The following is a 27,343-nucleotide window of genomic DNA, read 5'->3' on the forward strand; positions in this document are numbered from 1 at the left end:
CTTTCATGTTTGTAGGCATTTGAACACCTTCATCATTTGGAGTTGATTAAACCAATGGAAGGAACATCAGTGCGAACCCAGAAAGAATATCAGTTGGTGAAACTACAACTGGACAGTAGTCAGATAATGGATGCACTGCACAAGTACCCACAGTGTCCAACAGATGTCCACCTCTGGGCGTCCTCATCCCTGGAATAAGCAAACTATCAGAAATATTAATTTAAATTGTAAAAGTTTGTTGAAATTGCAAAAAAAAAATCTCTATGCAAATTAACATTTCCCCTCTAAGTTAACTTTCATATCTTGTCAATGTTCTCAGTATGGTGAATGGTCCACTCCCAGTAATGACATTTATAAAATCATGGAATCGGGGCAAACAGAATATTAGGTCCACTATGTCCATGCTGACCAGCAAGTACCTATCCATACTTGTCTCATTTATCAGCACTTGCTCCATAGCCTTCCATACCTTGGAGGTTCAAGAGTACATTTAAATATTTTTTAAAAAGTATTGAGAGGTCCTGTCTCTACCACCACTGCAAGCAGATCATTCCAAAGTCCAGATTGCAACTATCCTCTGGGTGAAAAGCTTGCAGGCGCCTCAGATTGAAGAGACTGCCATCCGTGCGGTACTGGATGTAAACAGCGTCTTCATTGTTGAGGTTCATTGCCCCCCCCCCCCAACATCTCCATCGGGCACACAAAACTCAAAACGGTCAACCAGTTTACCTATCTCGGCTGCACCATTTCATCGGATGCAAGGCTCGACAACGAGATAGACAACAGACTTGCCAAGGCAAATAGTGCCTTTGGAAGACTACACAAAAGAGTCTGGAAAAACAACCAACTGAAAAACCTCACAAAGATTAGCGTATACAGAGCCGTTGTCATACCCACACTCCTGTTCGGCTCCGAATCATGGGTCCTCTACCGGCATCACCTACAGCTCCTAGAACACTTCCACCAGCGTTGTCTCCGCTCCATCCTCAACATTCATTGGAGCGACTTCATCTCCAACATCGAAGTACTCGAGATGGCAGAGGTCGACAGCATCGAGTCCACGCTGCTGAATATCCAGCTGCGCTGGGTAGGTCACGTCTCCAGAATGGAGGACCATTGCCTTCCCAAGATCGTGTTATATGGCGAGCTCTCCACTGGCCATCGTGACAGAGGTGCACCAAAGAAGAGGTACTTGGACTGCCTAAAGAAATCTCTTGGTGCCTGCCACATTGACCACCGCCAGTGGGCTGATATCGCCTCAAACCGTGCATCTTAGCGCCTCACAGTTCGGCGGGCAGCAACCTCCTTTGAAGAAGACCGCAGAGCCCACCTCACTGACAAAAGACAAAGGAGGAAAAACCCAACACCCAACCCCAACCAACCAATTTTCCCTTGCAACCGCTGCAACCGTGTCTGCTTGTCCCGCATCGGACTTGTCAGCCACAAACGAGCCTGCAGCTGACGTGGACATTACCCCTCCATAAATCTTCGTCCCTGAAGCCAAGCCAAAGAGAAGAAAGATGTGAAGAGACAATGAATAGCAAAAGTGGGAAAGATCAAAGAAAATTACAAAACAACTTGTAACTTAAGAGTCCAATAAGGGCAAAGGAAAGGGATCAAAATAGTAAACTGTTCATGGAACTGGAGGCCGTGGGTAGGATTTTAAAATTACCATTTCTCATCTGTGGGGAAGACAGGAGGCTTCAGGGGAAAGGGACTTCTTTGCTTCTCTTCCTCTGTTGGGAGTTGGGGGGGGGGGGGGTCAGACAATGCTATTGGTGCCTCTTTGTCTTTATTGAAGGCAAAAGTTGACAAATTCTGTATTTTATTACATTTAGCATATTGGTACATGACAGTAAAGGAATCTTGAATCACTATCAAATAGGAGTGGATTTTAGATGACTTAGTGGGCCTGAAGGGAGCTCAATCCACATGGCCTGAGGCTGCCATGGGTGGCAAGGAAGGAGTTTGCTGAGACTATGACAGAAATCTTCATATCTTTTCAGGCTACAGGTGAAATGCCAGATGAGAGGAGGATAAGACAGGTCATTTCAGGCCAGTGAGTCTAACATCGCTCATGGTGAAAATATTGGAAGCCATTCAGATAGGAATAATCTGCATCTGAAGAATCAGGAATTGATGAGCTTTACTAAAAGGAAGTTCTTTCTGACTAATTTGAATGATTCAAGAAAGTGATTATTGTGGTTGTAATATATAGCATCTTTAACGAATTAGATCTTAAAATAGCCTGGTGAAAGGAGGCAGCGGGTGTTAGATAAGGGTGGCTTTTATTAACAAGTGGTATATTACAAAATCAGCTATGGGGACTCTGCTGTTATGTAAACCAATAATTAGCAAGGTTACCCATGACCTGAACATTGGTGTTGGCCACGGTAGACATGAGGTTAGTTTTTGGCAATAAAGTCATCATTTGCTGAGGTGGCTGGAGCAATGACAGATGGAATTTAAGTAAAAAGTGACAGGTTTTCTGAGAGACATACAAGGCTGGGATATATGTAATGATAGGAGGTTATGATACAAGCCTTTTGTAGGGCTTCATTTAGAATACTATGATGTCTGGTCACCTCACATCAGAAGAATATGCTTGTATTAGAGAAGGTGCAGAGGAGAGTCACTGGGATATTGCCTGGGATAGAACATGGCAGTCATTGGGAGTAGTCAAATAAATTGGGTTGGTTTTGTCTGCAGTAAGCAGGAAGGAGAACATGACTGAAGTTCAGTGAATACAAAAGGTTGGCCAAGGCCCACATTAACTTAGCTACCTGCCAGACTTGGTCCACTACAATTTGCTTACTTTCGCATCTCCCCAATCCTACACTCTACCCTCAAACATTTGAACAGCAATGTCATCTTTCTCCAACTTATTGTCTATAGCTCTGCCTTCAACACCATACATCTCAAACTCATTCCAAAACACCTGAGACGTATGCATTGCTGGATCCTCAATTGTGGTAGACCACAACCAGGTAAGATTGATGGCATCTCCACAATAATCCTGGACACCAGCGCCCTGCAAGACTGCATACTCAGTCATTTACTACCTATACGCTCATGAGTGGGTGGCCAAACACTTTTCTCCAACTCCATCCACTATTTTACAGATGACATTACTGTTTCATCATTGAATCTCAATGACAAGACAGAGGGTCTGGTGGCATGGGAACAACCTCTCCTTCAATGTCACCTAAATGAAGAAGCTGGCCTTTGAGGAAACCAATTTACATCAACAGTACTGAAGTGAAGATGGAGAAGAGATTATAGTGATTTGAATTACACATCACCAACAGTCATGTTCAAGTTTATAGTCACATTTACCAAAATGCGGTGATTGACTGAGATTGTTTTGCAAGAAGTCCAATAGATATCTCATGCACAGTACAATTAAGATACAATTCAAGTTTGAGATCAATTGCTGCAGAGCAAAGGCAACATAATGTGAATATTTTAGTGTTCATTATGCAGTCTGCTTGAGACCACATGAAAGAGCATAGTAGCAAACACAGTTCAGACCATGACAAAAACCAACTTCCCCTCTATCATCAAATGCATGCACCTTGAGGAATGTGGTGTGACTGATTTTTAACAGTGTGATATGTGCCAAATTTTAGAACTTTCAATTGTGAAAGGAGGAAAAAGTATGTTGTGGGTTGTATTTGATTTATATTCCATAATTTAAAAATTGGTAACAATTTCAATTACTTCCATTACCTGTAATATTTTATTTGGGTTTTTACATAAGACAAGGTAATTTAAAAAAATCTTTCTTGTTTGGCTTCAGTGACTCAGTCACAACTCTTGCAAATGTTAATGATGTCCTCAAAATTTGTGTTAATATCCTCAGAAGGTTCTTTCTAAGGAAATAATATACTAATCTTTTCTCATGATGTTATGTCCAAACTCTTGTCACAATGCCAAATATGGTTCAATTGGTAGTTTTCTTGCCCAATTCAGAAGTTGTGGGTTGATGACCCACTTGAGATTTAAACAAACCAGTGTGATACCTGGAGAGGTCTCATCCAGATCTCTAACAATGCAAGATTAATCTCGAGTCCTAGCTGATGCATACAAATTCACTAGTGTAAAATTGGCCTGCTTTTTCCCCTGAAGAATGCAAGAAATAGGAGCTGCAATCGGCCATCTCGTCAGTCAAGCCTGTACCACATTCAACAAGATCACAACTTATCTGGCTGTGGACTTCGCTCCACTTAACCTGCTCTTCTCCCCCCCCCCCCCCCCCACATCCCTGAAATTCTCTACAATGCAAAAATCTATCCATGTCTTAATATATTTAATGAGGCAACTTCTGCTGCTTCTTTGGGAAGAGAATTCCAGATTCACTACTCTCTGGGAGAAGCAGTTGCACCTTATCCATCTTAAAAAAAAAACTCCCGTGAATCTTGAGGTGATGTCCCCCAGTTCTTGTCTCAACTGCCAGTGGAAACAACTTATTTGCTTTTATATAAAATTATGAAAGGAATAGATATATTTCTACAAGGCACTCTCAATTCTTCCAAAGGGAAAGTTCCAAATGACTTCATCTCTTCACAGGCTAACACCCTCATTTTCAGAATCAACCTGATGAATCGATCCATTATTTTTTCTCCCAAAGTGGATGGCCTCTTAGTTACCAACATTGTACTCCATCTGCCAGATCCTTGGCCACTCACTTAACCTACCTACAATTCTCCGCAGGTTTCTGTGTGTCCTCTACACAATTTACTTCTCCACTCAATTTGTGTCGTCAGCAAACTTTGATGCACTACACTTGGTCTCCCTCACCAAACAAAATGCCCACACAAACAGTAGTGACATTCACAGGTTGGAAAGTACTTCCAAATTTCTTGAGATTTTATTTTTAAAAAATCTGCTGATTACAAAACATCCATCACAACCCTCAAAATCCACACAGGCTGTATGACCATCTGTTCAGATTAAGTTGTTAAATAAAACAATTACCCCAACGCAGTTGAATGATTTGTAAACCTAACTTCTATCTTGTTTTTGATTGCATATTGCAAGGATGTAGTTCTTTCTCTCTTACATGTGGTCAATATTACTCAGTTGAAAACCAAATAAATGCTTTTGTTCACAGAATGAAGCTGCAACACTGTTAGATCCCAAATCACTCCACTGCTGACCTTCTAGCAGAACACAAAACTGCTTCTTGCGTAATTCAAAGATAAAGTTGTATTCAACTATCAGATAAATTCTGTTCACATTCTGCAACAGAAGCTGAAAACTTTCCCAAGGACCATGGGGTGAAGATGTCAAAATCTTTGTTTACACTTGCAGTACATGAACATTCAAGGTCAATTGCTTGGAACAAGGAAACTTGCAATTACTTAGGACCTTATTTTTTTTGTATATAAATGTATGTATTCCAACCAAAAATTTAAAACTTTAAAAGATTTTCTTGGTGTGTGAAAAGATTAAGTAGGAAGACAAAATTGCAGTAATTTAAATAACATGTCCCTTGAGAAGCAGGATTTTAAGAACCCTGAATAACATTCCTCGCTATAGTGGATGGAAAAGTTGAATTGTTTCAGTGACGGCACATGCAAGGACGTGCTGACACCTCAGTTAAATTTTTAAATTGTGATCAATGAGGTAATTCCAATTATGGTAAAGATTTATAATAACCCATGTAACTTGCCGCCAGAGTAACAATGGAACCCGCTGACTGGATCAAAAAATTTTTTACAAAGCACACTGCAAAAGGTTAGGGCGGTGATGGTAAGTTTAGTTTCACTCCTTCAGACTGCATCATGGTCTTCTGCAAATTGGTCATCCAATCTGTTTTTCATCTTTCCAATAGAGACAAGATGATATTGAGAGAACAGAATTACAAAATCACTGATTTCTGAAGTGTGATTACTGCTGAATAATACAAAATTTGATCCAATGTAAGTTTTCTTGAAAATTCTGTCAGGATCATGAAAAATCACAGAAATGGGCCCTTTGGCTTAACGTATCTACATCGATGGAAATATGAAAATATTCAAACATATGTATGAAAATAAATGCTTCTTTAAACATTGGCCAAGCTAATTTCCAACATATTGTCTTGATCCACATAAACCATAAACATTTTGATACTTTATCCTTGGGAAATTAAAATGTAGTTTGATTATACACTCACTTTTCAGGGGCTCAATATCTGAGTTAACTGCAACAACTCAGGTGGGTGAATTAATGGTCGCTGAACAAGCACAGGACCAATTTCTGCCTGTTCTTGAACTCCTGGCCTTTTTCACTCTGGGTGTACTGTTGTTCTGTAACAGAATTAAATATGGAGAGCTTTGCATTTGGTTCAGTTCAGAGAAATATTTTCCATTTTTATTAGTTTTCAGAACAATACTCAGGTGATCCATCGATTTCTGACATCTAAAGTGTGCAAATCAAAGTGGGTATCAATAACAAGGACTACAAACATCTTAATATTTCAACAAAATCTTCATTTTGGGAAACTTTCCTAATCCAATTTCTGCTCGCTCTTGAACTCTTCTGGTCTTTGTCACTAGGATCGTGCATCTCACCCGTTGATCCAACTCCTTAAAGGGGTTTCTCACCCGTCGGTCCAAATCCTTAAAGGGGATTCTCACCAGTCGGTCCAACTCCTTAAAGGGGTTTCTCACCCATCGGTCCAACTCCTTAAAGAGGTTTCTCACCCATCGGTCCAACTCCTTAAAGGGGTTTCTCACCGGTTGGTCCAAATCCTTAAAGGGGATTCTCACCAGTCGGTCCAACTCCTTAAAGGGGTTTCTCACCCATCGGTCCAACTCCTTAAAGAGGTTTCTCACCCATCGGTCCAACTCCTTAAAGGGGTTTCTCACCGGTTGGTCCAACTCAAAGGGGTTTCTCACCAGTCGGTCCAACTTAAAGGGGTTTCTCACCCGTCGGTCCAACTCCTTAAAGGAGTTTCTCACCGGTTGGTCCAACTTAAAGGGGTTTCTCACCCGTCGGTCCAACTCCTTAAAGGGGTTTCTCACCGGTCGGTCCAACTCCTTAAAGGGGTTGGTCAGTAAACAGCATGAGAATAAAAGGCCATTTACAGAATTCTGACAGAAAAACAAACTGAAAATGTAAAATCTGCTCAATGACATTTATTGTTTTTCACTGATAAAACCATATTCCACAGAGGCATTTCGAGTGTTATTTTGCTCAGTTAAAACTAGAATTTTCAAGTGTCAAATCTAAAGGTGCCGATAAGTAAGGCCCAGTGTTTTGTTGGCAGTTTTAACCCATTTGCTGAAGGATGATGCTACATTTCATACTTAAATCCATTTTTTATGAAACCAATTCAGCCTCTGATTTAAGTCTGATGATTCTATTCACCAAAGTTTATTAGCTTACATTTGGTTCACATTATCGACCATAAATTTCACTTGTTGCTTTAATCACAATCCAAAAACTTTCAACATTCCTTTGGCAGTAAAGTTTTTAAAAATTGTTACAAAGTGATCTTTGCAATCACAGCCAAAGAAAAAAGATGGCAGTGGCCACATGGATGTAGTTGATTCATTTGTTCCATTCCCATATTGCTATACTTTATAATAATAGTCATAATTTGAGAGATTTGGGCAAGGCTGTTCATTGTTCACTGTTCATTGCCACTTACTAACCAGAGCATCATAAAAGCTGACATCTCTTAAAGGCAGCCAATATCAGGAACACTGAGTACTCCTGGAGTGTGCAGAATTTAAAAAAATCTGTCAACTATAATGGTAAATTGGATACTAAATGATTACTGGACAATATCAGTGTTCAAGTTGATTTGGTACAACAAAGAAATTGCAGTGATTATATTGCTAAAATGAAAGTTCAGATATTTTAATTAAATGTCAACTTTTTTCAAAATTTCTTGCAAAGAAGTGGGTTATAGATTTGAGTTTAAACTACAGGTACACAATCCTTTATCCGGACGTCTAAAATCCAGAAAGCTCCAAAATCTGGCAAGTGGGGGGAGACTGGCAGCGCGAGTCAGGTGGGCGTGGGGTGGGGGGTGATGGCAGGGAGACTGGAAGGGGGTGGGGTGATGGCAGGGAGACTGGAAGGGGGTGGGTTGGATATGACAGCACAATTTGGGTGGGCTTAAATCTGGTTTTCTGAAATCCGGAAAAATCTGAAATTCGGAACACACTGTCCCCCAAGGGTTCCGGATAAAGAATTGTGTACCTGTACTAGAATTCAGGTGTTGGGCACAATTTTCAACCTCCAATTATTTTGGAGCTCAATAGCAGATTCTATTCCTTAAAATATTTTGTGGGATGCAAATATCAGCTATTTTTGGTCCATGCCAATTGTCCACGAAGGTGGCAATGAGCCACGCAAGACATTTGATGCAATGACAACAGTTGGCTGATAATATCCAAGAGATAGTAAGTGCTCCATACAACTGGCAACAATGGCATCAGCAGTAGTGGCAGATTTGGATGATGCTATCGAAAGAACATCTGTCTTTTGCTGCAGTGTATTTCGGGGGATAATATACACTGTAGCATTTGTGGAGTAATTCTGCAAGGGGTAAATTTTATAGGGGTGAACAGGATGAGGATCAAGCAAACAACTTTGTGTTGGATGGTGTTGAGATTTGATTGTTGAAGCTGCACTTCAAGTAGATGATAGTCAATCATATCCTTGTGCCTTCTCAGCAAATGGTGGAATACCACATGGCTGAATAAATGGCTTCTAACCTGCTACAGTTATGATAGGAGGTGGCTGCCTCAGTTGTACCTTCCTTGCAAATGGTGGAACAGTCTGCCTCTCTAACTCCCAGAATGATGACAAATGAGCAAATCTTAATGCTGTTGAGAGAGATCTAATTGACACTTGGTTGTAAAGGTTTTTTGATCAGCGCTTGTGGCAGATATACATTTTTTTTCCACGTTGCTCTTTATCAACTTGAAAAATTATAATTTACAATAATGTACAAGAGATAATGAACAAGAAAAAATTCAACACTGCATAAACCCAAGATACGTATCTTTTTCCTGTGAAAATTAATGTAGTGAAAACTGAAAAAGCCGTAAACACCAGTGAATACACTCCATTTCACAGAGAGAATATATGTTATACAGCAGTCACTATATATTTATTCTTCAGGGAACAGCAAATATCTCTGTACAATATTCAATCAACACTTTCATGTTTCCTAACAGGCCTTTCCTGGGCCACCATTTACTAGATAATTTCAAAACAAAAACCTCAAGTACATATCCACCATTACAGTAATTGTGCCCACAAATGCACAGAACATTGATACAGACTGAAGCAAACAACTGTTTAGAGGTATGTGTATCACAAACTGCTTTAAGAACTCTGTTGGCAAGTTCTGAGGTAAGCAACACTTAATAATAGAATGGCATTTGTATCATTCTCTCCACAGAGTGAATGGCCAAAAATTGTTTAAACAATAGAAATAATTATATTGCATAATTAACAAATTCACCTGATTTCAAGGAAAGATTTAATATTTAAAATGTAACCGATTAATTTTTTTTTTTCTATGGATGAATGATACAAACCACACTCCATAGAGCAAGTGCCCAGTAGAGAAAATTCCTTTTGGAACTTTTGAGAAGAAATCAACTGTGTTTTTGAGATGGACAAGTGGGCGTGTAGAATATATACACCATTGCATTTGCCCTTTTAACCCCCCTCTGTCTGAAGTATGGGGACAATTTTATTGTTTTGACACAATGTCCTTGTCTGAGCCTATGCATGTCTTTCAGTGCATTACATGTATTTTGATGTTAAATTTCAGCACTTGTTTTATGCATATAAATTCACAGTGAGTGCCTGATTTTCAAACTTAAACAAACTGCATTGTACTGATAGAAAAAAATGATCACAAATGGAAAGGGAGATGTTGCACAAATAAAATGAAACTACCTGAAAGTTCAAATGTTATTTCAATGTTTTCATATTTTGTGAAAATGCCTGCATCAGAAATCTTTTTTTAAAATTTGCATAGCCTTAGCTTACTAATAATCTGAGAATCCCGAAGATAATTGCTGCGCTGCAATGTTAACTGTTCACAGTCGACCAACTAAAGCAAGCTTGCAAGAGAAACCACCGGTGATAAAATTCAGGAACTGATGGTAGCAAATTCCAAAAACATTAAAAACTTCAGAAATGTTTGGCCTTTAATCACAAATTTATGCTCAAGTTTTTAAATAAGGTGACTGGGGAACTGTAAGCATTCAATACTTAAGGAGACATATAGCAAAGAAAATGACCCCACTGTTCCACCATGTCAATGCTATCAAGTGCTTATCAATACGGATCCTATTTACCTGCATTTGGTCCGTCGCCTTCTATGCCTTGGCAATTCAAATGCTCTTATAGATATTTCTAAAATGTGAGAGTACCTGACTTCACCACCCTCTCATGCAATCTTTTCTAAACTCCAGTCACACTCTGGGAGGAATTTTTTTCCATTCATCCCCTTTCTCTTACTGCTCACCTCAAACCTGTGTCCACAGGTTATGGACACCACAGTTTATTAAAGCTTCCCCTCTTGTTCCATTCCTGACAGCAAGGAAATCAAATCCCATCCATCACTCCTAATAACTGAGGTACTCCACCCCAGAATCTCCTCTGCACCCTCTCCAGATGTGCTTTCTATACCATGGTAACCATCTCACCAATGTTTCATAAAGTTAAAACCATAGCCTCCCTGCTTTTGTATTTATTAGCATCCAAGAAAATTTATCCAACTTTATGCCTCTGACTACATCTAATACCTCTATTTCACTCATGAACATCATTATCTTTCTCTCTGAAATCTCCACCCAGAATGTTTCTCCTGATTAAATATTTAAAAAAGATATTCATTAGATGCCTGATACACTTCTTGTGGCTCTATGCATAGTTTACCTTTTAGTCCTAAATGGGTCCCACTCTTTCCCTGGCCATGCTCTTGCGCTTAATAGACTTATTAAATGCCTTGGGATTTTTGTTAACTTTATCTACAGGTCATATTTTAGCCCCCCCCCCCCTAATTCTTTTCTGAAGCATTGTTCTCTGTACTCCTGAAGTACTCTAAACATACCACATGCTTCATTTTCTTTCTTAATCATACCCTTGCCATCCAGAGCCCTCTGGACTTCCCTTCCTCATGTTTAACCTTTTCAGAAAGATGTTGGTCCTGAACTCTCGACTTCATTTTTAAAATCTTCCCAATCTACAGCTGTAGATTTACCCAGACCTTGCAACTACATGTACCAGGTTGGGTCTAATCTTGCTGAAAACAGCGTTCCCCTCATTTAGTACCTTAATTACCCTTCTATCCTTCCCCCTTTCCAGAATTACTTTGAAACTCAGGAATTGTAGCTATTATCTCCAAAATACTCACCTACTGCCACTTCAACCTCTTGCCCAGCTTCATTCCCTATGATTAGATCTCCTACTGCCCTATGAGGGCTATTAATACACTGACACAAGAAACTCCTCTGAATTCCACCCCAGCTAATCCTTTCACACAAAGGGGCTCCCCATTAATATTATTTGCCTACATATTTGCTCTCCTGTTGACTGTTGGGAGGACTGTTGTACAAATCTAGTAAAGTCTCTCCTGAAGAATCTTCTAGGTTGATCTCCCTCTTTACTGTAGTGATAGAGTCTTCATCATTCTTGCAATGTCACCTCTTTTATGTATCCATTTCTGGCCTCTCCAAATTATGCCTGAAGATTTCATACCCTAGATCACAGAAATGCCAATCCTGCTTTAGTTCAACCACGTCTATGACATAGCTGCCATATTGCAATCCCACATGATAATTAGTACTACCATTAAAATTGATGCTTACCGGCCCTTCCACATCTTACTGTGCCCATATGCTGACAAGACTGATCTAGTTTGCCTTCTATATTTGACTACATAGAACCAGCTGTACATCCCCTCTGTCTCCTATTCACATGCAAACATTAGTTTAAATCAGCTCCAAAAGGATGAGCAAACCTCCCTGCAAGGATTTTGGACCTGTTGTGGCTCAGGTGAAATCCATCCTCCTCATACAGGTTGCACCCTATGACAGAAATGGTCACAATAATCCAAAAGCCCTCCATCCTACACCATTACAGTCATCTGATTAACTCTCCTATTCATGCACTCAGTAGCACATGACACCAGAAGTAACCCTTAGAGTGTCTACTCTTTAATCTATCACCCATCTCCCCAAATTAATTTGCAGGACCTTTTTCTTCCCATGTCATTGGCACCACTGGCTTTTAACCCTCCCCCTTTAGAATATTGAAACTTAAAGTTACTTCTTTCACTCATTTCTAATAATTACTCACAATATTAAAGTTAACTATAATTAAAGACTCTCGTGTCAAAACCAGAACATTTGGCACCTAATTTCTACTTTCAGAATCAGAAGTTTAATGGTCTATATGGACCTCCCACATGATGCAGATGTGAACTTGCGCGTCTTGTTGAACTGCAACAATACAATATATGGGTTACACCTGGTAAAAGATAACTAAACCCTGGTCCTGAATAGGTAAACTGAGTAGCAAATGCAGTGGCTAATATTGACATGTCAGTTTTGTAATTAAGTCTAAAACCACAGCATTATTTAGAAACAGAAGTTAGTACCTGTCAATTTTGTGTGCATCTCTATTGCATATATATTATTTTTGAAAACAATTCTGCTGCCATGAAAGTTTTTTTTTAAGCTTACTGAAATGGTATTGAAATTAGTGTAGGATTGTCACCACAACTCAGAACAGAGGGGGTTTCAGGTTAACAAATTCCTGAGGTCATGTTAGTACCGTGACACAGTAGACTAATGACTGCACTTATAACAGGTATGCAAAATTACTTTACATGTGTAATGAAAGAAAACAAAAGATATATTACTTTTCAAAATAAAAGCATTCAAATTTAAAAACACCTCCAGTGTAATCTACATCTTGCAAGTTTAAAAACAGAAAAGCATGCGTACATCTCTGAATTCTCTTCAGACATCTTAAATCTAAAATAATGAAGTGCTTTTGAAAACCAATTATGGGCAAAAGATACTTCCAAAGCTTCGCATAGCAAAGGAGCTATTAAAAACAGACAACCACATGATAGAAATGATCACATGAAGCTTGCACAACAAGGCAGAAACACTTTTTGAACAGCCTTCTCCCATTGGCATAGAAAGGTATCATTTACTCTTTTTAATTGTAGTGAATTAATACATAAATCACATTAAAGTCATCTGTCAATTAGTGTTAAACTAAAATTACTAATATAGTTTATCAAATATGGAAACTGAGGTATACCTTGTTGAGGGAGGTTTATGGTTATAATGTAATGCTTGAAGCTTCTTTGCTATGTCCCAAACAACCTTGATTTGTTTTTACATACAACAGCAGCACACTTAACATTCACAAGCTATGTCATATTGGCATTACAATAGTTCTTTTGTGAATGCAATAATTAAATGCAATAAAAATGAATCGCACTTCTTTCTGAAATTAAATGTACTGTTAGTAAAAATTAACAGTAATCCATCTGAGTGACTGAAACATCTTCATCAGAAGCCAGTTATCTAATGCACTCCAACTTTTATTCAGGCTCACGTTGACAAACTTGAGAGTGATGTTTGATACTTGCTTAGCTTTTCGAACTGGAAAAAGACAGTTACCTTCCAGTATGCCAGCTGATGCATAATGAAGTGATTTTACCAACAACAACATTATCTTCAACATCATATCTGACTGGCTCACTGAGAGCAGTACCTCTTGCCTTCATTGTCCACTTATCACTGAAATGGCTACCAGTTCTGTTAAGTGCGCAAGAACAAGATACTGAATTTTGTGGCAACCAGTGAAATAAATTCAGGAAATAGCAGCTCTACCGGAGAGTCCATTGGTCTGGTTCATAATATCAGAAGCCGTCATAGGCTAGATTCTTTGGGTGGAGTCAACATTTGTTACCCTAGTGACCACTGTCACTATGTTGTCTGTAGTAATTGTGTTCATTAACCTTCGCATCTGTGTGATCCGTTCTGCAACACAACCTGCAGACAGTCTTGCCTCTGCGTCGTGATCCCAACATTCTTCGACAGTCTCGCACAACACAGCCATCCCCTACGACAGGATAACATTAACAAGTGAGAAAACATTTGCCTAGGTCAGAAACAAACTAAAGAAAAAAATCAAACATTGCTGCTATAGGAAGGATATAGATAAGGTGAAGAGGGTGCAGAGAAGATTTACAAGGATGTTGCCTGGCTTACAGCATCTGGATTACAGGGAGAGATTAAGGAGACTGGGACTTTATTCATTGGAACGTAGACGACTGAGAGGGGACTTGATAGAGGTATTTAAAATTATGAAAGGAATAGATAGACTTGACATAAACAGACTCTTTCCCCTGAGGGCAGGGAAGGTTGGAACAAGAGGGCATGAGTTAAAGGGTAAGAGGGCAAAACTTCAGGAGAAATATTAGAGGATGCTTCTTCACTCAGAGAGTGGAGGCAGAATGTAATGTTCTTCCAAATGAGATCATTGCAGCAGGGTCCCTTCTGTCATTTAAGAGAAGGTTGGATGTGTACATGGAGGTGAGGGGGTTGGAGGGATATTGGCGGAGAGCGAGAGGATTGAGCTAGTGGAGTTGTTCTAGTGAACCGGTGCGGACTCAAAAGGCCGACATGGCCTGTTTCCGCTCTGTAAATGGTTATATTGCTGCAAAACTATAGATGAATGTCATTTAAAGGACCAACCTCTTTGTAATGCCTCAATGAGTCTGCATGAGGATCAATTACAAGGTAATTATGAGATGTTTGGAAAAGAGCAACAAGATTAATTCTGTGAAAAGGAGGATCCATTGTAAGGAAACACTGAGTCTTTGAAAAATATTTATAGATGGTTCTTGCCCATTTCTATTTGCTCTTTCATGGAGTAGTTAAACGTTCAGAAAGTCTGGACTTGCAAATTAGCAAAAGTTCACACTTATTCCCCAAGGGACAATGAGCAAAATGAAGTTTAACATTATCTATTAATTTGATAATGACTATTACTGATGTGGTATTTTAGAATGATTTAATTAATTGAATTCCCTAACTGTCATGGTGGGATTTGAACTAGGCTCTCACCCACACTGACCTGCTCATCCTTGGCCTTCTCCACTGCCAGAGGGAAGCCCAGCATAAAATAGAGCAGTGGTGTTCAACCTGCTCCCTAAACTCACATTCCACCTTCAGCAATCTCTATGCCATAAGTACTCCGCGATTAGGAAGGGGTTACGTAAGGTGGAATGTGAGTTGACTTGTTATGTGCACTGTTTCATAACTCCAAAGGAAATAGGTCAATTCTCAAGTACAATATTTCAGTAACTGGGTCTAGAGTACTGGTTCTCAACCTCCCCTTCCCAATCACATACCACCTTCAGCAACCCCTTACTAATCACAGAGCATTTATAGCATAGGGATTATCTTAAAGTGGTATATGAGTGGAAAGAAAAAGGTTGAGGACCACTGACTTATAGTTAAAGTGGGATGTGAGATTGGGGGGCAATTTGAAAACCAGTGAACTAGAGGAACAATATCACACAGCAGTCTGCTCTGAATATTAATGACAATCCCATCTCTTTTCTTCTGAGCTGATTTCATTCTTTCACCCACCCCCTATTTGTTCTCTTTTCCAACCACCCCCATATTTGTTCTCTTTTCCAACCACCCCCATATTTGTTCTCTTTTCCAACCACCCCCTTATCCATTCTCACTCTCTGGTTTCATCCCTTTTGTTGACCATTCTTTTTCTCTGTCACTCAGTGGTTGGTTGACCCACTGAAATCCTCCAGCAGATAGCTTTGTCCTCATAACTCTTGAATTTCAGACACCGGTGAGTCAAGCTAAGAAGCAAATCAGTCCTCTTCCATTAATTCCATAACTCACATCTACAAATATTCATACAGAGCTTTTTAATTGGCTGGAAACAAAGATCAGAGAGCTACCACACTTAAATTATGTGGCATATGAAAGCAGACTGAGCAGAATGAGGAAGAAAGTTGGAGTAGATTAGTGGTCCAATGACAGGCAGCAAGTAAAGAGTTTAGAATGTGACTGGACCCTCTTTGGAATTTGGTTAGAATGCAAATGATGTTTCACTGCAAATGAAGCGAGGAACGAAAGTAACATAATCAGAAGTTTTTAAAAGCCAACATTTATTTTTAGAGTTTTGAGCAGAAATGAGAAGTTACCCTCGCCAAAATATTTAACATCTGATATGGGACTGCTTATAAATAGCACCACAATAATTTTGGCCCAGACAGGGTCTGACAGTGGCACTGAGAAGGGCAGCGTCAAATACAGGACAGTATATAGGTGGCTTTTTATTAGAAGTTTGGAATAATTGTTGCTGGGACAAGGCAACACACAGAATAATCAGAAACCTGGCAACTAAGTTACTAAACATCTTAATTGATACATTAAAAATGTGCCTAAAACTGTTTGTATTGCAGTTGGTATTTCTTCTTTAACCAGAATACAAGCAGCCTGCATGCTGTCTACTAACCACAAGAAAGTATCCACAGTATAATTCTGCTTGTCAGTATGAAGTACTGATATTTCACAAATTGCTACTTTAGAAGTTACTTTAATAATCTAAGATTATTTCCCTTTACAAGTTTAAATTCAAGGTCATCTAATGTTGTGTGTGTGTGTGTGTGTGTGTGTGTGTGTGTGTGTGTGTGTGTGTGTGTGTGTGTGTGTGTGTGTGTGTGTGTGTGTGTGTGTGCGTGCGCGCGCGTAATATACACACATATATCCATAAAGACATGCAAATCACATGAAATACACAATACATCCTAGGATCTATGGTTTCCCTTGCAAAACAAACTCAGTTTCTTCAGGCAAAAGATGTTACTATTTTAGAAGAATTCTACAGTGTAAACATTTGAGGTTGCAAGTCAGAACTTGGGATATTTCAATTTTAAAATTTGAAGTGATTGGAGCGACCATTTCAATTCATTGATATCAAGCCACACATCTAGCTTTGTAGCATTTGAATGATCTACAAATTAATACACTTACAGCATGCTTTTGCCAATATTCTCTAAAAACAGGCCTCATCTTCTTGTGAACAACCACTTCTTGCATATCTTCAAGGGATGGATGCTGTCCAACTTCCTCTTCAAATGGTAACATGTATTCATCCACTGGCCCTAAGTGTCAAATAGATCCAAGAGTGCATTTATGTAGATTCCAAACGCAAACAGAATTTGTCCTTGAAATCCATGCTTCAGACTAGAAATAATAATTGGAAAAATGCCACAAATTCAAACCAGGTCTTTAAATCATTTAGAAAATTTACCAAATGGAAATGAAATGTCTCTGCTAAAAGAATTAAGATGGCCTGAATGACCTTCATCAGATGAACTAGCTAAAGATTTCTTTTCAACCCTCTGGTTAGCTAAACATTTCTAGGGATTGTGAGAAAGTTTTTCAATGTAGCAAGTTGGATTTAGCAAACTTGAATCATGACCTGCTGACATCACATGTGAATATTTTCAAGATAAATACTCACACTCAGATAAATACAAAAGATATGGGTGCTTGAAATCATGTGCTTATTGGGACTCTTTGGTTAAGGGGGGCAGAGGGGTTGATTTGGCTGAAAATTTACATGGGGCCCACACTGCACCTGGGCCACTTCGCATCTCACCTCCAGGCCCGGACTCAGGACACTGCCTCCTCCGCGAACCGGTTGCCAGCGCAGGCACCGGGCACAGGAAGGCCATCCCTGACCGCTGTGACCCCGCTCCACCTGAGGCTGAGACTCACATCCATCCCCAGGGTCGCTTCATCATCTGAGGGAAGGCCTGTTGCTGTGGGAACGACAATGTGTGACGCTACAGACATCAAAATGGAGAGGCACAGGAAGTTCATAGCAAGTCATTCCATCTGTCAGCAGCAGTCCTGTGCCCAGGCTGTGACCGCCCTGTCATGTGACGGCCAACCCAGGCGTATGCGCACTGATGTCACAGGGCCTGGACACTGATGGCCGTTGCCCACATAATTCCTGGAGGAGGCCACTGTCCGAGTCCAGACCCCAGGTTGGAGGTGAGATGTGCAATGCCACAGGCATGAAGATACTCAGGTTTGGGACAGGGCCACTGTTATTGTTAATTTGTTCATCTTTTTGCTTTCTCTGTCCCTTTTGTTTGTTTTTCTTTGCCTGAATTTTCCCCACTGTTTTGTCTGAATTTGGAAGGGCAGTTGCCCACTCCCCACAACTGCCCCACCTAGGTCAATGGCCTACGTTTGGAATGCATTGCCAAGAATAGTGATGGAGGCTGGTACAATCAAGACATTTAAAGATTCTTCAACAAGAATAATGGGTGCATTAAATAGAGGGTTATGGGTATGGAAAGTTTAGATTGTTGAGTTAAAAAATAAAGTCTGCAGGCGTTGTGATTATAGTTCAATACACAAAGTGCTTGAGGAACTTTGCAGGTCACACAGCATTTTTTATGGAGCAAAGCTATGTAACCAATGTTTCAGGCCTGAACTCTTTGTTAGGGTACAGGTGCCTGAATAAAATGGTGGGGGTAGGGGGAGTTGGGAAGTGAAGAGAGAGGGAGAGAGGGGTAGAAAGAGACTAACGGAAACTGGAAAATTCAATATTAATGCCATCTCGTTGGAGGGTGCCCAGATGGAACATTAAATGTGGCCTCAGTTTGGCACATAGACGTGAAGCTTAGAACTGAAATGGTTGGTCACTGGGAGGTCCATACTGCTGCTGACAGCAAAGGTGTTCAACAAAATGATCTCCCAGTATGTGTCCAGCCTCTCCAAAGTAAAGCCACCAGATGAAGTAGGTGACCCTTGCAGATTCACAAGCAAAGTGTTGCTTCACTTGGAAAGACTGTTTGGGGCTCTGAATGGTTGGAGGTGTGGGCATAAATGCAGGCTTTCTTGTGGTCATGGGGGTAGGTACCAAAGGGGTGAAGGAAAGGGGGAGTGGGGAAGAGAGGGGAAGATGTGTCTAGTCGAGGGATCACATAGTAGGTGGCAGAAATTGTGGGGGGGGAGTAATAATATGTTGGATTCGGAGGATGGTAGGGTGATAGGAATCCTGTCCTTGTTGCATCTAGGAGTGGAGGGGGCCAGGGCAGAGGGGGCCAGGTCAGATGTACAGGAATTTGAGATTAGGGTAAGGTCTGAGTTGATGATGGTAGACGGAAAGGCACTTTTTTTTTTAAATGGACACCTCAAATGATCTGGAATGGAAGACCTCATTCTAGGAGCAGATGTGACAGATAAATTGAAAGTAAAAAATAGAATCCTTAAAGGGGTCAGGGTGTGAACTAGTGTAGTCAGGGTAACTGTGGGAATTGGTATGTTTATAGAGTTCTATCCTCTCATAATTTTATATACCTCTCTCAATGCACTCATTAGCTTCCTTCATACCATAGAAAACAAACCAAACCTATTCAATGTCTACTGACTAATCCAGGCATGGGTTTGGTAAATCCACTCTTCATTGTTTTCAGTGCAATCAGAAAAAAAGAATATACCACAACATGTTCTATGCCTCAGCTAATGAAGACAAGCATGCAACACACCTTCTACACCATCCTAGCTACCAGTGTCACTTTCAAGGAAATATGACTTGAACCCCAAGTTCGGATTGTTATTCAATCCCCTCCTAGTGCCCTCCCATTTACTTATTGTCAGAGCCCTACATAATTTCCCAAAATGCATCATCTTGGATTGGATGCAATTAAAATTCTATCTTCATATCCTCTGCTCAGCTTTCCATCTAATCTACATCCTTAAACAACCTTCCTCGCTATCCATAGCACAACACTTTTTCAGAAATCAGACCTCCAACATTTATATCAAAATTATTCAAAAGCAACAAAAGCTTCCAGCACCAATCCCTTTGGTAGCCCACTGGTCAGAAACATGCAACCAGAAAGGCATCCCCACATAATTAACCACTCACTGCCTCTTATCCCCAAGCCAATTGTGGATTCAATTTCTCAGCTCATCTTGGATCCCTGCAAGCTTCCTCCAAGTTACTCATCACTTAACTTGGATAGATACTGTGTTCATTCTAGGTTCTTGATCCTCCAAAATATTCAGTATGGAATTTAAACTGGAGGTATGGGATGGTGTGCTTAAGGAGGAGATTTTTGAAGAGATGTCTTCAATTTAATTAGGTCTGGTTATGTGAGTATGGTAGGGTGAAGGTTATTCCATGCTTTAATTGTATGGGGTGAAAAAAGACTTGCTGCATCTTGGAAGATGGCACTACAAATTGCCCTCTTCTGCTCCTAGCAGACTTGGGTTAGATGTAGAATTGTTAATCTATATCGAGCTGGCAGTTTAGCATTTTGTAAAAACAGGTCAGGCAGTGTACTTTAAGTCTGTCTTGGATAGAGGTCCACTTTAATGAATCGAAGAGATTTGTAACACTCGCTTCTCTTCCGTACATATTTGTGACAAATCGGGCTGTCTGACTCTAGACTCGTTCGATGTGTTTTTGTTTGTGTATTGGTCACATGCAGCTACTGCATATTCCAAATGTGGTCTGACGAGGATGAGGTACAACTTCCCCTTGACAGAAGTTAAAAAATTATGGAAGTTGCGTCTCAGAAAATTTAGGACTCCTGTTGCCTTCACTGTTGTATGATACGTCTGATCATTCCAACGCAGGTTGATCTGGATTTTGATGCCAAGATATTTGGTCGGTTTCTTTGTATGATGTTTTGCCTAGTTTTCTCTTCCTCGTGACACGCATATTTTCACATCTGGAAGGATTGAACTGCATGCCCCATTTTTGTGACCATTCTACCATGTTATCAAGATCTTTTTGGACAGCATCATCATCATCAGCTGACTGAATTGGACGCTATACCAAACAGTCGTCCGCAAATTGTCTAATGGTGTTTATGACTTTTCCGTGAGTGTTGTTGATGTTGAGTAATAACAAATGTGGGCCTAACACTACGTCCTGGGGTGTACCACATAACACTGGCTGCCATTCAGAGCTTTTTCCATTCATGCACAACTGCTGGAGACATTAGTCAAGAAACTGGAAATCCATCTTTTATTGTGGAAGCGAATATCGTAGAAGTCGAGCTTCTTAAGTAATCTTTGGTGGATAATAACGTAGAATGCTTTGGAGTAATCAAGCACTGCTAAATCAGTAGTGATATTGTTATCAAAGATTTTGGCCAAGCCACTTGTTGTCAGGATAAGCTGGGATTTGCACGATCTATGCTTCCTGAATGCATACTGATTATCAGCAAGAATATTGCAGCTACTAAGAATGCTCCTCAGGTTGCTGTCTATTATATGCTCCACGAGTTTGCAGCAGGTGCTTGTTAATGAAACAGGATGTTAATTTGTCAGTTGGTGGTTGGGCCCTTCTTGATGTTTGCCTTTCTCCAATCCAGGAGAAGGTCACCCAAGTTGAGCGACTGATGCAAGATAAACTGCAGAACAGGAACTAGTTCTTCAGCTGCAATCTTGAGGGCTTGATTCTGAATCTGATCTGGCCCAATAGTTTTTGCTGTATTGATGTTAAACAGGAATTATTTGACACCTTCAACCTCAATTATGCTAGGAGCCATGTCTATATACAGGCTGGGTGGTTGATCAGGAAAAGATGAAGGATCTGTATCATCCCAGATAAAAGACATTTTGGAATTGGTTTGCAAGAGCTAACGTTTCCTCCTCATCCTCAGCAAATCAGACAGTGATTCACCTTACGCATCTGGGTACCAGTGTTGTCTGTCTGGATATCAAGCATCTCCAAAAATCCTTAGGATGCTCTCCTTCAAAGATTGTAAAAACATGTTGTCTATGGATACTCCTAATGGTACTATCAACTTGCTTTCACACTCTGGTGAATTTGTCCCAGTTCAATCTTGTATCAATTTTCTTGGCACAGATATAAAATTTCTTTCTTACTGCAGAGATGTTTTAGTTTTGCAGAAAACTAAGGAAGATAAGTTTGATTTGTGACAATTTCATTTAGTGAATCTCCTAGCCATACCCAGTTGACTTCAATGGACTTTTTATCTGGTTGCAAATTGAAGAAATTTTTCCCAAGTTGTTTTCCTCGCTGTTCACCATTCTCCAAAGGGGTATTTTAAGGAGTGGTTTAGAAGGGATTTCAGTCTTTGTGTGCAGTTTTGCTTGGATGATAAAGTGATCACTAATTCTAGCATTAGATGAAATCTCTGGAATTAAGTCTGATGTGTAGTTAGTCATAAATCTAAGGTGTTTTCAGTTCCATTTGTATCATCAGATCTGGTAGGGAAAGTGATTTTCTTGGACAGGTGATCATTCAGGATCAGATCAGCCAGGGTTCTTGGAGAGCACATTTTGGTTCGCTTTGTTTGCCATCAAACCAATCTATGCTTGAGATATTAAAATCTGCCCCCCCCACCCCCCCGCCAAGATGATAAACAGAGATGCTTGTGTCAAGGTCTAGTAGAGGCCTGGACTTTGCATCAGGTGGGCAGTAAAAGCTCCTGATCTGCACCACAAAGTGTAACTTGGCACTAAATTTGATCTGAGTCGCTGCCCAAGTTGGTTCCTTTAAAACATCGGATAGGATTGTTCATGCCGATTCAAAACACCACCTCCAAGAGAGTTTCTGACCTTTTTAAAAATTTGGAGGTGAGGAGGAAATATCTCGGAAGATTTGATTGAGGGATTGAGCCAAGATTCAGTCCCAATTCGAATGTCTGAATTTTTCGTTTCAATAAATAAATTGCACACAGCTGATATTTCTTTCATACTGCGGAAGTTGATGATTGCAATTTTATTCCCATTAGTATTAGTATCCTTGTGAGTCCTGTTCTTTTAAGTACTTCAAGTTTTATTTTGAGCGTTGGTTTGGTTTCTTTGTCCCTCAACATATTGACAGTTGGTGCCAGTAGAGGGGAGGCCTGGAGATCGCCATAAACAGGGGGTTGGGGATGGCTCTTGCTATTTTTCCTCAAGCCATCTTTTGCCTTGACACATTCCAGTTGGGGAAGTTTTCTCGCTGTTTTGGGTACCGTTTCATGAGCCTGCCCAGAAGCAGTTTTTTTCAGGGTTCTTTTGGATAAATAATCAGCGCAAATTGAGCTGGATGATCTTAAATTCTTGTGGTTCCATTCAACGCAATCAGTATCATTACTCAAGGATGCAAGGCTTTCAAAAAAATTACTCAGGTTAAGCATTCTTGTATGGTCATTTGATGAGTCAAAAAATGAACTCGCAAAGTTAATGACATTATACACTGGGCATAAGCAAATAGCGCTTGGGTTTCTAGAGTCAAAATTAACGGTGTCATCAGATACATTAGAGCAATTAAGGTGAAACCAATTTGTACACATCGAACACTGAATGCCATAATATCTGACAGCAAATGAACACAAACCACATGGGTATGTCCACGATACTGAAGTATAGGGCCTGGATTGAGGTTATTCTTTCTTCTTTATCACCTGCTGGTGATAAAGCTGCTATCCAACACATCATGGTGGAAATTCTTTCATTTAGATTATCTGATGGTTTCTAAACCATGTTTAACACAAAGGAGGCTTGGGGCAGCTACAAGCAGCTGGGATCAAGTGTATACCTGGAGGATTTTCAGGAACTGTGGAGCAAACTGAAAAAAAAGGAAATTAGGAGGACCAAAAGGGCACAGGATATAGCCCTGGAAGATAACATTAAGGATTATTCCATGAGTTTTTATAGATACATAAAAAGGAACCAGAGAAAAAAAAGGAACCATTTAGGAATAAATGTGGTGTCAACTCTGTGTGGAGCCACAGGAGATGGGCAAGATCCTCAACGAGTATTTCTCCTTTGTTTACTGTGAAGAAAAACATGAGGACTGGGAAACTTGAAGCAGTCAATGGTAGTGTCTTGACATAGTACTACAGTTGAGGTGCTAAAGGTCCTGAAGCATATGAAGATAGATAAATCTCCTGAGCCTGATCAGATACATCCAAGGACATGGTAGGATGCCAATGGAAAAAAACTGCATGTTGAGATTTATGGGTCATCATGAAGTACAGGTGAGGTATCAGAAGGTAAAGGGAAAGGTTCCATTATTGTCTTGTAATACTACATTTAGAATGTAACATACATGAAATTCTTTAACTTACGGCTACCGTAAGGCAGACAGAGAGTCACCACTTTGTCTAGCACCTCTCAAAAGACTGGAAGGTACCAAATGTTGTGCCTCTGTTCAAGAAAGGCTGGAGGGGAAAGCCAGTGAGCCTAACATCTTTGGTTGTTAAGTTACTAGAGAGCATTCCAAGGGAGAAGCTATGCATGCACTTGGAATAGACAAGGGCTGATTAGAGATGGTCAGCACTGTTTTGAATTTGGAGGTCTCACAAATGTGACCAAAGTTGAAGAGGACAAAGCTACAGCCATTGTATATCGGCATTGGATTTCAGCAAGGCATGAGATAAGGTTCTACATGGTAGGTTGCTTGGAATGGTTAAATTGCATGGCATCCAAGGTGAGGTAGCAGAATGGATTGAATTGTACTGGGGTTTGTAGGTTAATTGGGTGTAATTGGGCATAAATTGGGTGGCACGGACACATGGGTTGAAATGGCCTGTAACCGTGCTGTACGTCTAAATTTATTTAAAAAATTTTAAAAATGGGATTCATGGTAGAAAGCAGAGGGTTATTGTGGAAGGTTGTTATACAGATTGGAGGCCTGTGACTGGTGGTGTGCCACATGGTTTGGTACTGGGCCCAGGGCTGTTTGCCATTTAAATCAATGGCATGATTCGCAAGTTTGCACATGACATTGAAGTGTCTGGTAATGTAGATAGTGAATAGGTTGCTAAAGATTGAGGCAGGATCTTGATCAGACCGGGCGATGTTGGAATGTGTGTGAAATTAAAATAGTCGGCCACTGGGAGGTCCCTATCATTGCAGTGGACAGAGTGAAGGTGCTGAACGAAATGGTCTACTAGCCTGCAGGGGTCATCTACTAATCTATTTCCAAGAGTCATCAACTGCATCCAGTGCTCTGTGGTGGAAAAAAATGCTGCTCTCTCCCAGGTAGATAGCGTTGTCAAAAAGGCTTTAACCACAATGGCCTCCATCAGTCATAGTACTGACTATTAACGTTGGGAGGTCATATGGAGAAGTATGGCCCAAACACAGCCAGCTGGGCTTAGTGTAGGCAGGATATTTTGGTTGTTGTGGGCTTTGGGCTGAAGGGCCCATTTCCACGCTGTACCTATGACTAAGTTGAAAGGCAGCTGGAAAACATAGGCAAAGTATAAGACAAGATGAAGTTGTAGAAAAAGGTAAGGGAGGTGGTGATGGAGACAGTGTATGCTTTCAACATGGACAAGATGGAGACAATGCCCCAGTTCTATCCTCTAACTTCCAAGTCATAACCTTTTTTTGATAGACCACCAATATAATAAAACAATGTAAATTTTAGCTCTACTACAAGCCAGGCAGATACATTTTCACAGTTTTTATGATTAAAGTACACTAACCATCAGTAGCTGTGCACCTTGATGCCAATTCCCAGAGCACAAGACCTACTGAATACATATCTATCCTGAGGAATGCATCGCGCTGAAAGTTTATAGCACCTTCCAAGACCTCGGGCGCCATGTATCTTCTAGTGCCAACCTGGAAAGAAGCACAAGTGTACTTTTTAAAAAATCTCAAAATTGACATTATTATTGAAGAGTATCTTGTATTTATAACAGCTCTCAGTTTTCCAATGTAATCAAAATTCCTTCTAAGTGCTGTTATCAAACACCCTACCCTTCTCCACCACTTCCCTTCCTTCTCCAATCAGAAATCAATCTTTCTTATCCCTCTGCCCCCCATCACTTCTCAGGTTCTCCCTCTTGCACCCTTTCACCTGTATCTGCCTCTTACCTGTTTGCCTCTATTCCTCCCCCTTCCCACTTTTTATTCAGGTGTCTGTCTGATTTTTGCCACTCCTATAGTAGGGTTCAGGCCTGAAATGTCGACTGCCCTTAATTCTCTATGGATACAGCATGATGTGCTGAGTTTCTCCAGCAACTTTGTGTACTGCACTGCATGGTGGAGATAAATTTTCCCAAACAATAACACCATTCTTGTCAATGGTTCTGGTGACAGCATTGGCATTGTTTGCTTGTGAATAGACTACTGCAAGTTCAGAGGGGTAGGCTAGAGCAAGAGGAATGGAAACACAGATGGTTAATGCCAGGCGAGCAATTACCAATCAATATAACAAAAGGCCAAATGGACAGATCCAAGAATTCTGGAATCAGGAGGAAGTGTTGATTGACTGGGGTAAAGACTCTAAGCCAAGAAATGAGCCAAAGCTGTGCAAGATGAGCTCTGCTTCACATCAGGTTTAAAATTCATTGTGATGAGAACAGAGGGGAATTAACAGAAGTTAATTAATCAGAATCAGAGGGGAAAATCAGAAAAAATAGTGAAAACCAGGAAAGAGATATGGCTGACAGGAAGATTAGAGTTTACAGGAAATTAAAGGCGTAGGAAGATCTTGGGAAGTAGAATTCAAGAGCTGAAGCTTGTGACCCTGAACATGTCTTAACCAAGGAAAATAAAAGGATTCAAAGGATGACTGAAATGTGGACCAGATCTACTTTAGAGTGTTATGAGCCCAAAGGACCCCAAAACCCAGCAGCAATAGAAATTCACCAAGACAAATGGTTACTTAAACAAAAGTTGTTTTTAATTTTCTTTAAACATAAAAACAGGATCAAACTTCAACTTATTACTATTAACTTAACCCCCTTCTAATTCTAAGCGCACGTGTATGTTCTTTGCTTTAATAGTCAAATCATTCACTTTTTACTTTTCCAAGTTCACCAGTATCAGGCAATTCTCAGACTGTGCACAGAATTCAACATTTATAATTTCCACCAGGTTCTGGTGCTTAAAGGTAAATGGTTACCACTTAGGAAGGTTCTTGTTGGTTTCAGAGAGATATTTGTTCCTCATTGGACACACAAACTGATTTCAATCACTTCAGTGTCTTGGCGAAGAAACTTGCCCCATCATGGGTTTTCCAAATGATAACATCTTCTTCCAGATCACCACCGAGTTCCTTTTGTTTCCCTTATTTCAGGAGAAACTCTCTATCCAGCTATTCCCTCTTGTAAGGACTACAAGGGTTTTGAACAGGCTGAACTCAGAAATCTCAACCAGTTTTCAAAATGGGGTTTTCAACAAGCCTGCCAGCTTTCCATGTTGCAGCCTCAAAAAGCTACTGTAGAACTCAGTTCTCTCTCTAAGGGAAATCCTGTTTTTTGTCCTCTCTCTCTGTTTGTAAAAACCAGAAGAACCCCCCCCCCCCCCCCACAAGGCTC

General features: G+C 40.3%; 2 protein-coding genes across 5 annotated transcripts in view; one reads left to right on the plus strand and one right to left on the minus strand.

The window, feature by feature from the left end:
• The window catches only part of orc4 (origin recognition complex, subunit 4), a 100,140-nt gene extending 95,158 nt beyond the window's left edge, over positions 1-4,982 (plus strand). For 3 of the 4 annotated variants that reach the window (XM_069934991.1, XM_069934992.1, XM_069934993.1), the window contains one exon: positions 16-4,982. In XM_069934991.1, coding sequence (XP_069791092.1) covers positions 16-198 — 183 coding nt within the window. In that variant the 3' untranslated portion in view covers positions 199-4,982. The remainder of the gene's footprint in view (positions 1-15) is intronic. The other variant, XM_069934994.1, reaches the window with a different exon arrangement.
• Positions 4,983-7,109: 2,127 nt separating this feature from the next.
• The window catches only part of acvr2aa (activin A receptor type 2Aa), a 164,968-nt gene continuing 144,734 nt past the window's right edge, over positions 7,110-27,343 (minus strand). The window contains 4 exon segments of the mRNA XM_069934990.1: positions 7,110-13,938; positions 13,940-14,106; positions 17,052-17,182; positions 25,502-25,640. Of these exon segments, the coding sequence (XP_069791091.1) occupies positions 13,914-13,938; positions 13,940-14,106; positions 17,052-17,182; positions 25,502-25,640 (462 nt within the window). The 3' untranslated portion in view covers positions 7,110-13,913.

Source organism: Narcine bancroftii, chromosome 4 (assembly GCF_036971445.1).
Source record: "Narcine bancroftii isolate sNarBan1 chromosome 4, sNarBan1.hap1, whole genome shotgun sequence".
Lineage (NCBI taxonomy): Eukaryota > Metazoa > Chordata > Chondrichthyes > Torpediniformes > Narcinidae > Narcine > Narcine bancroftii.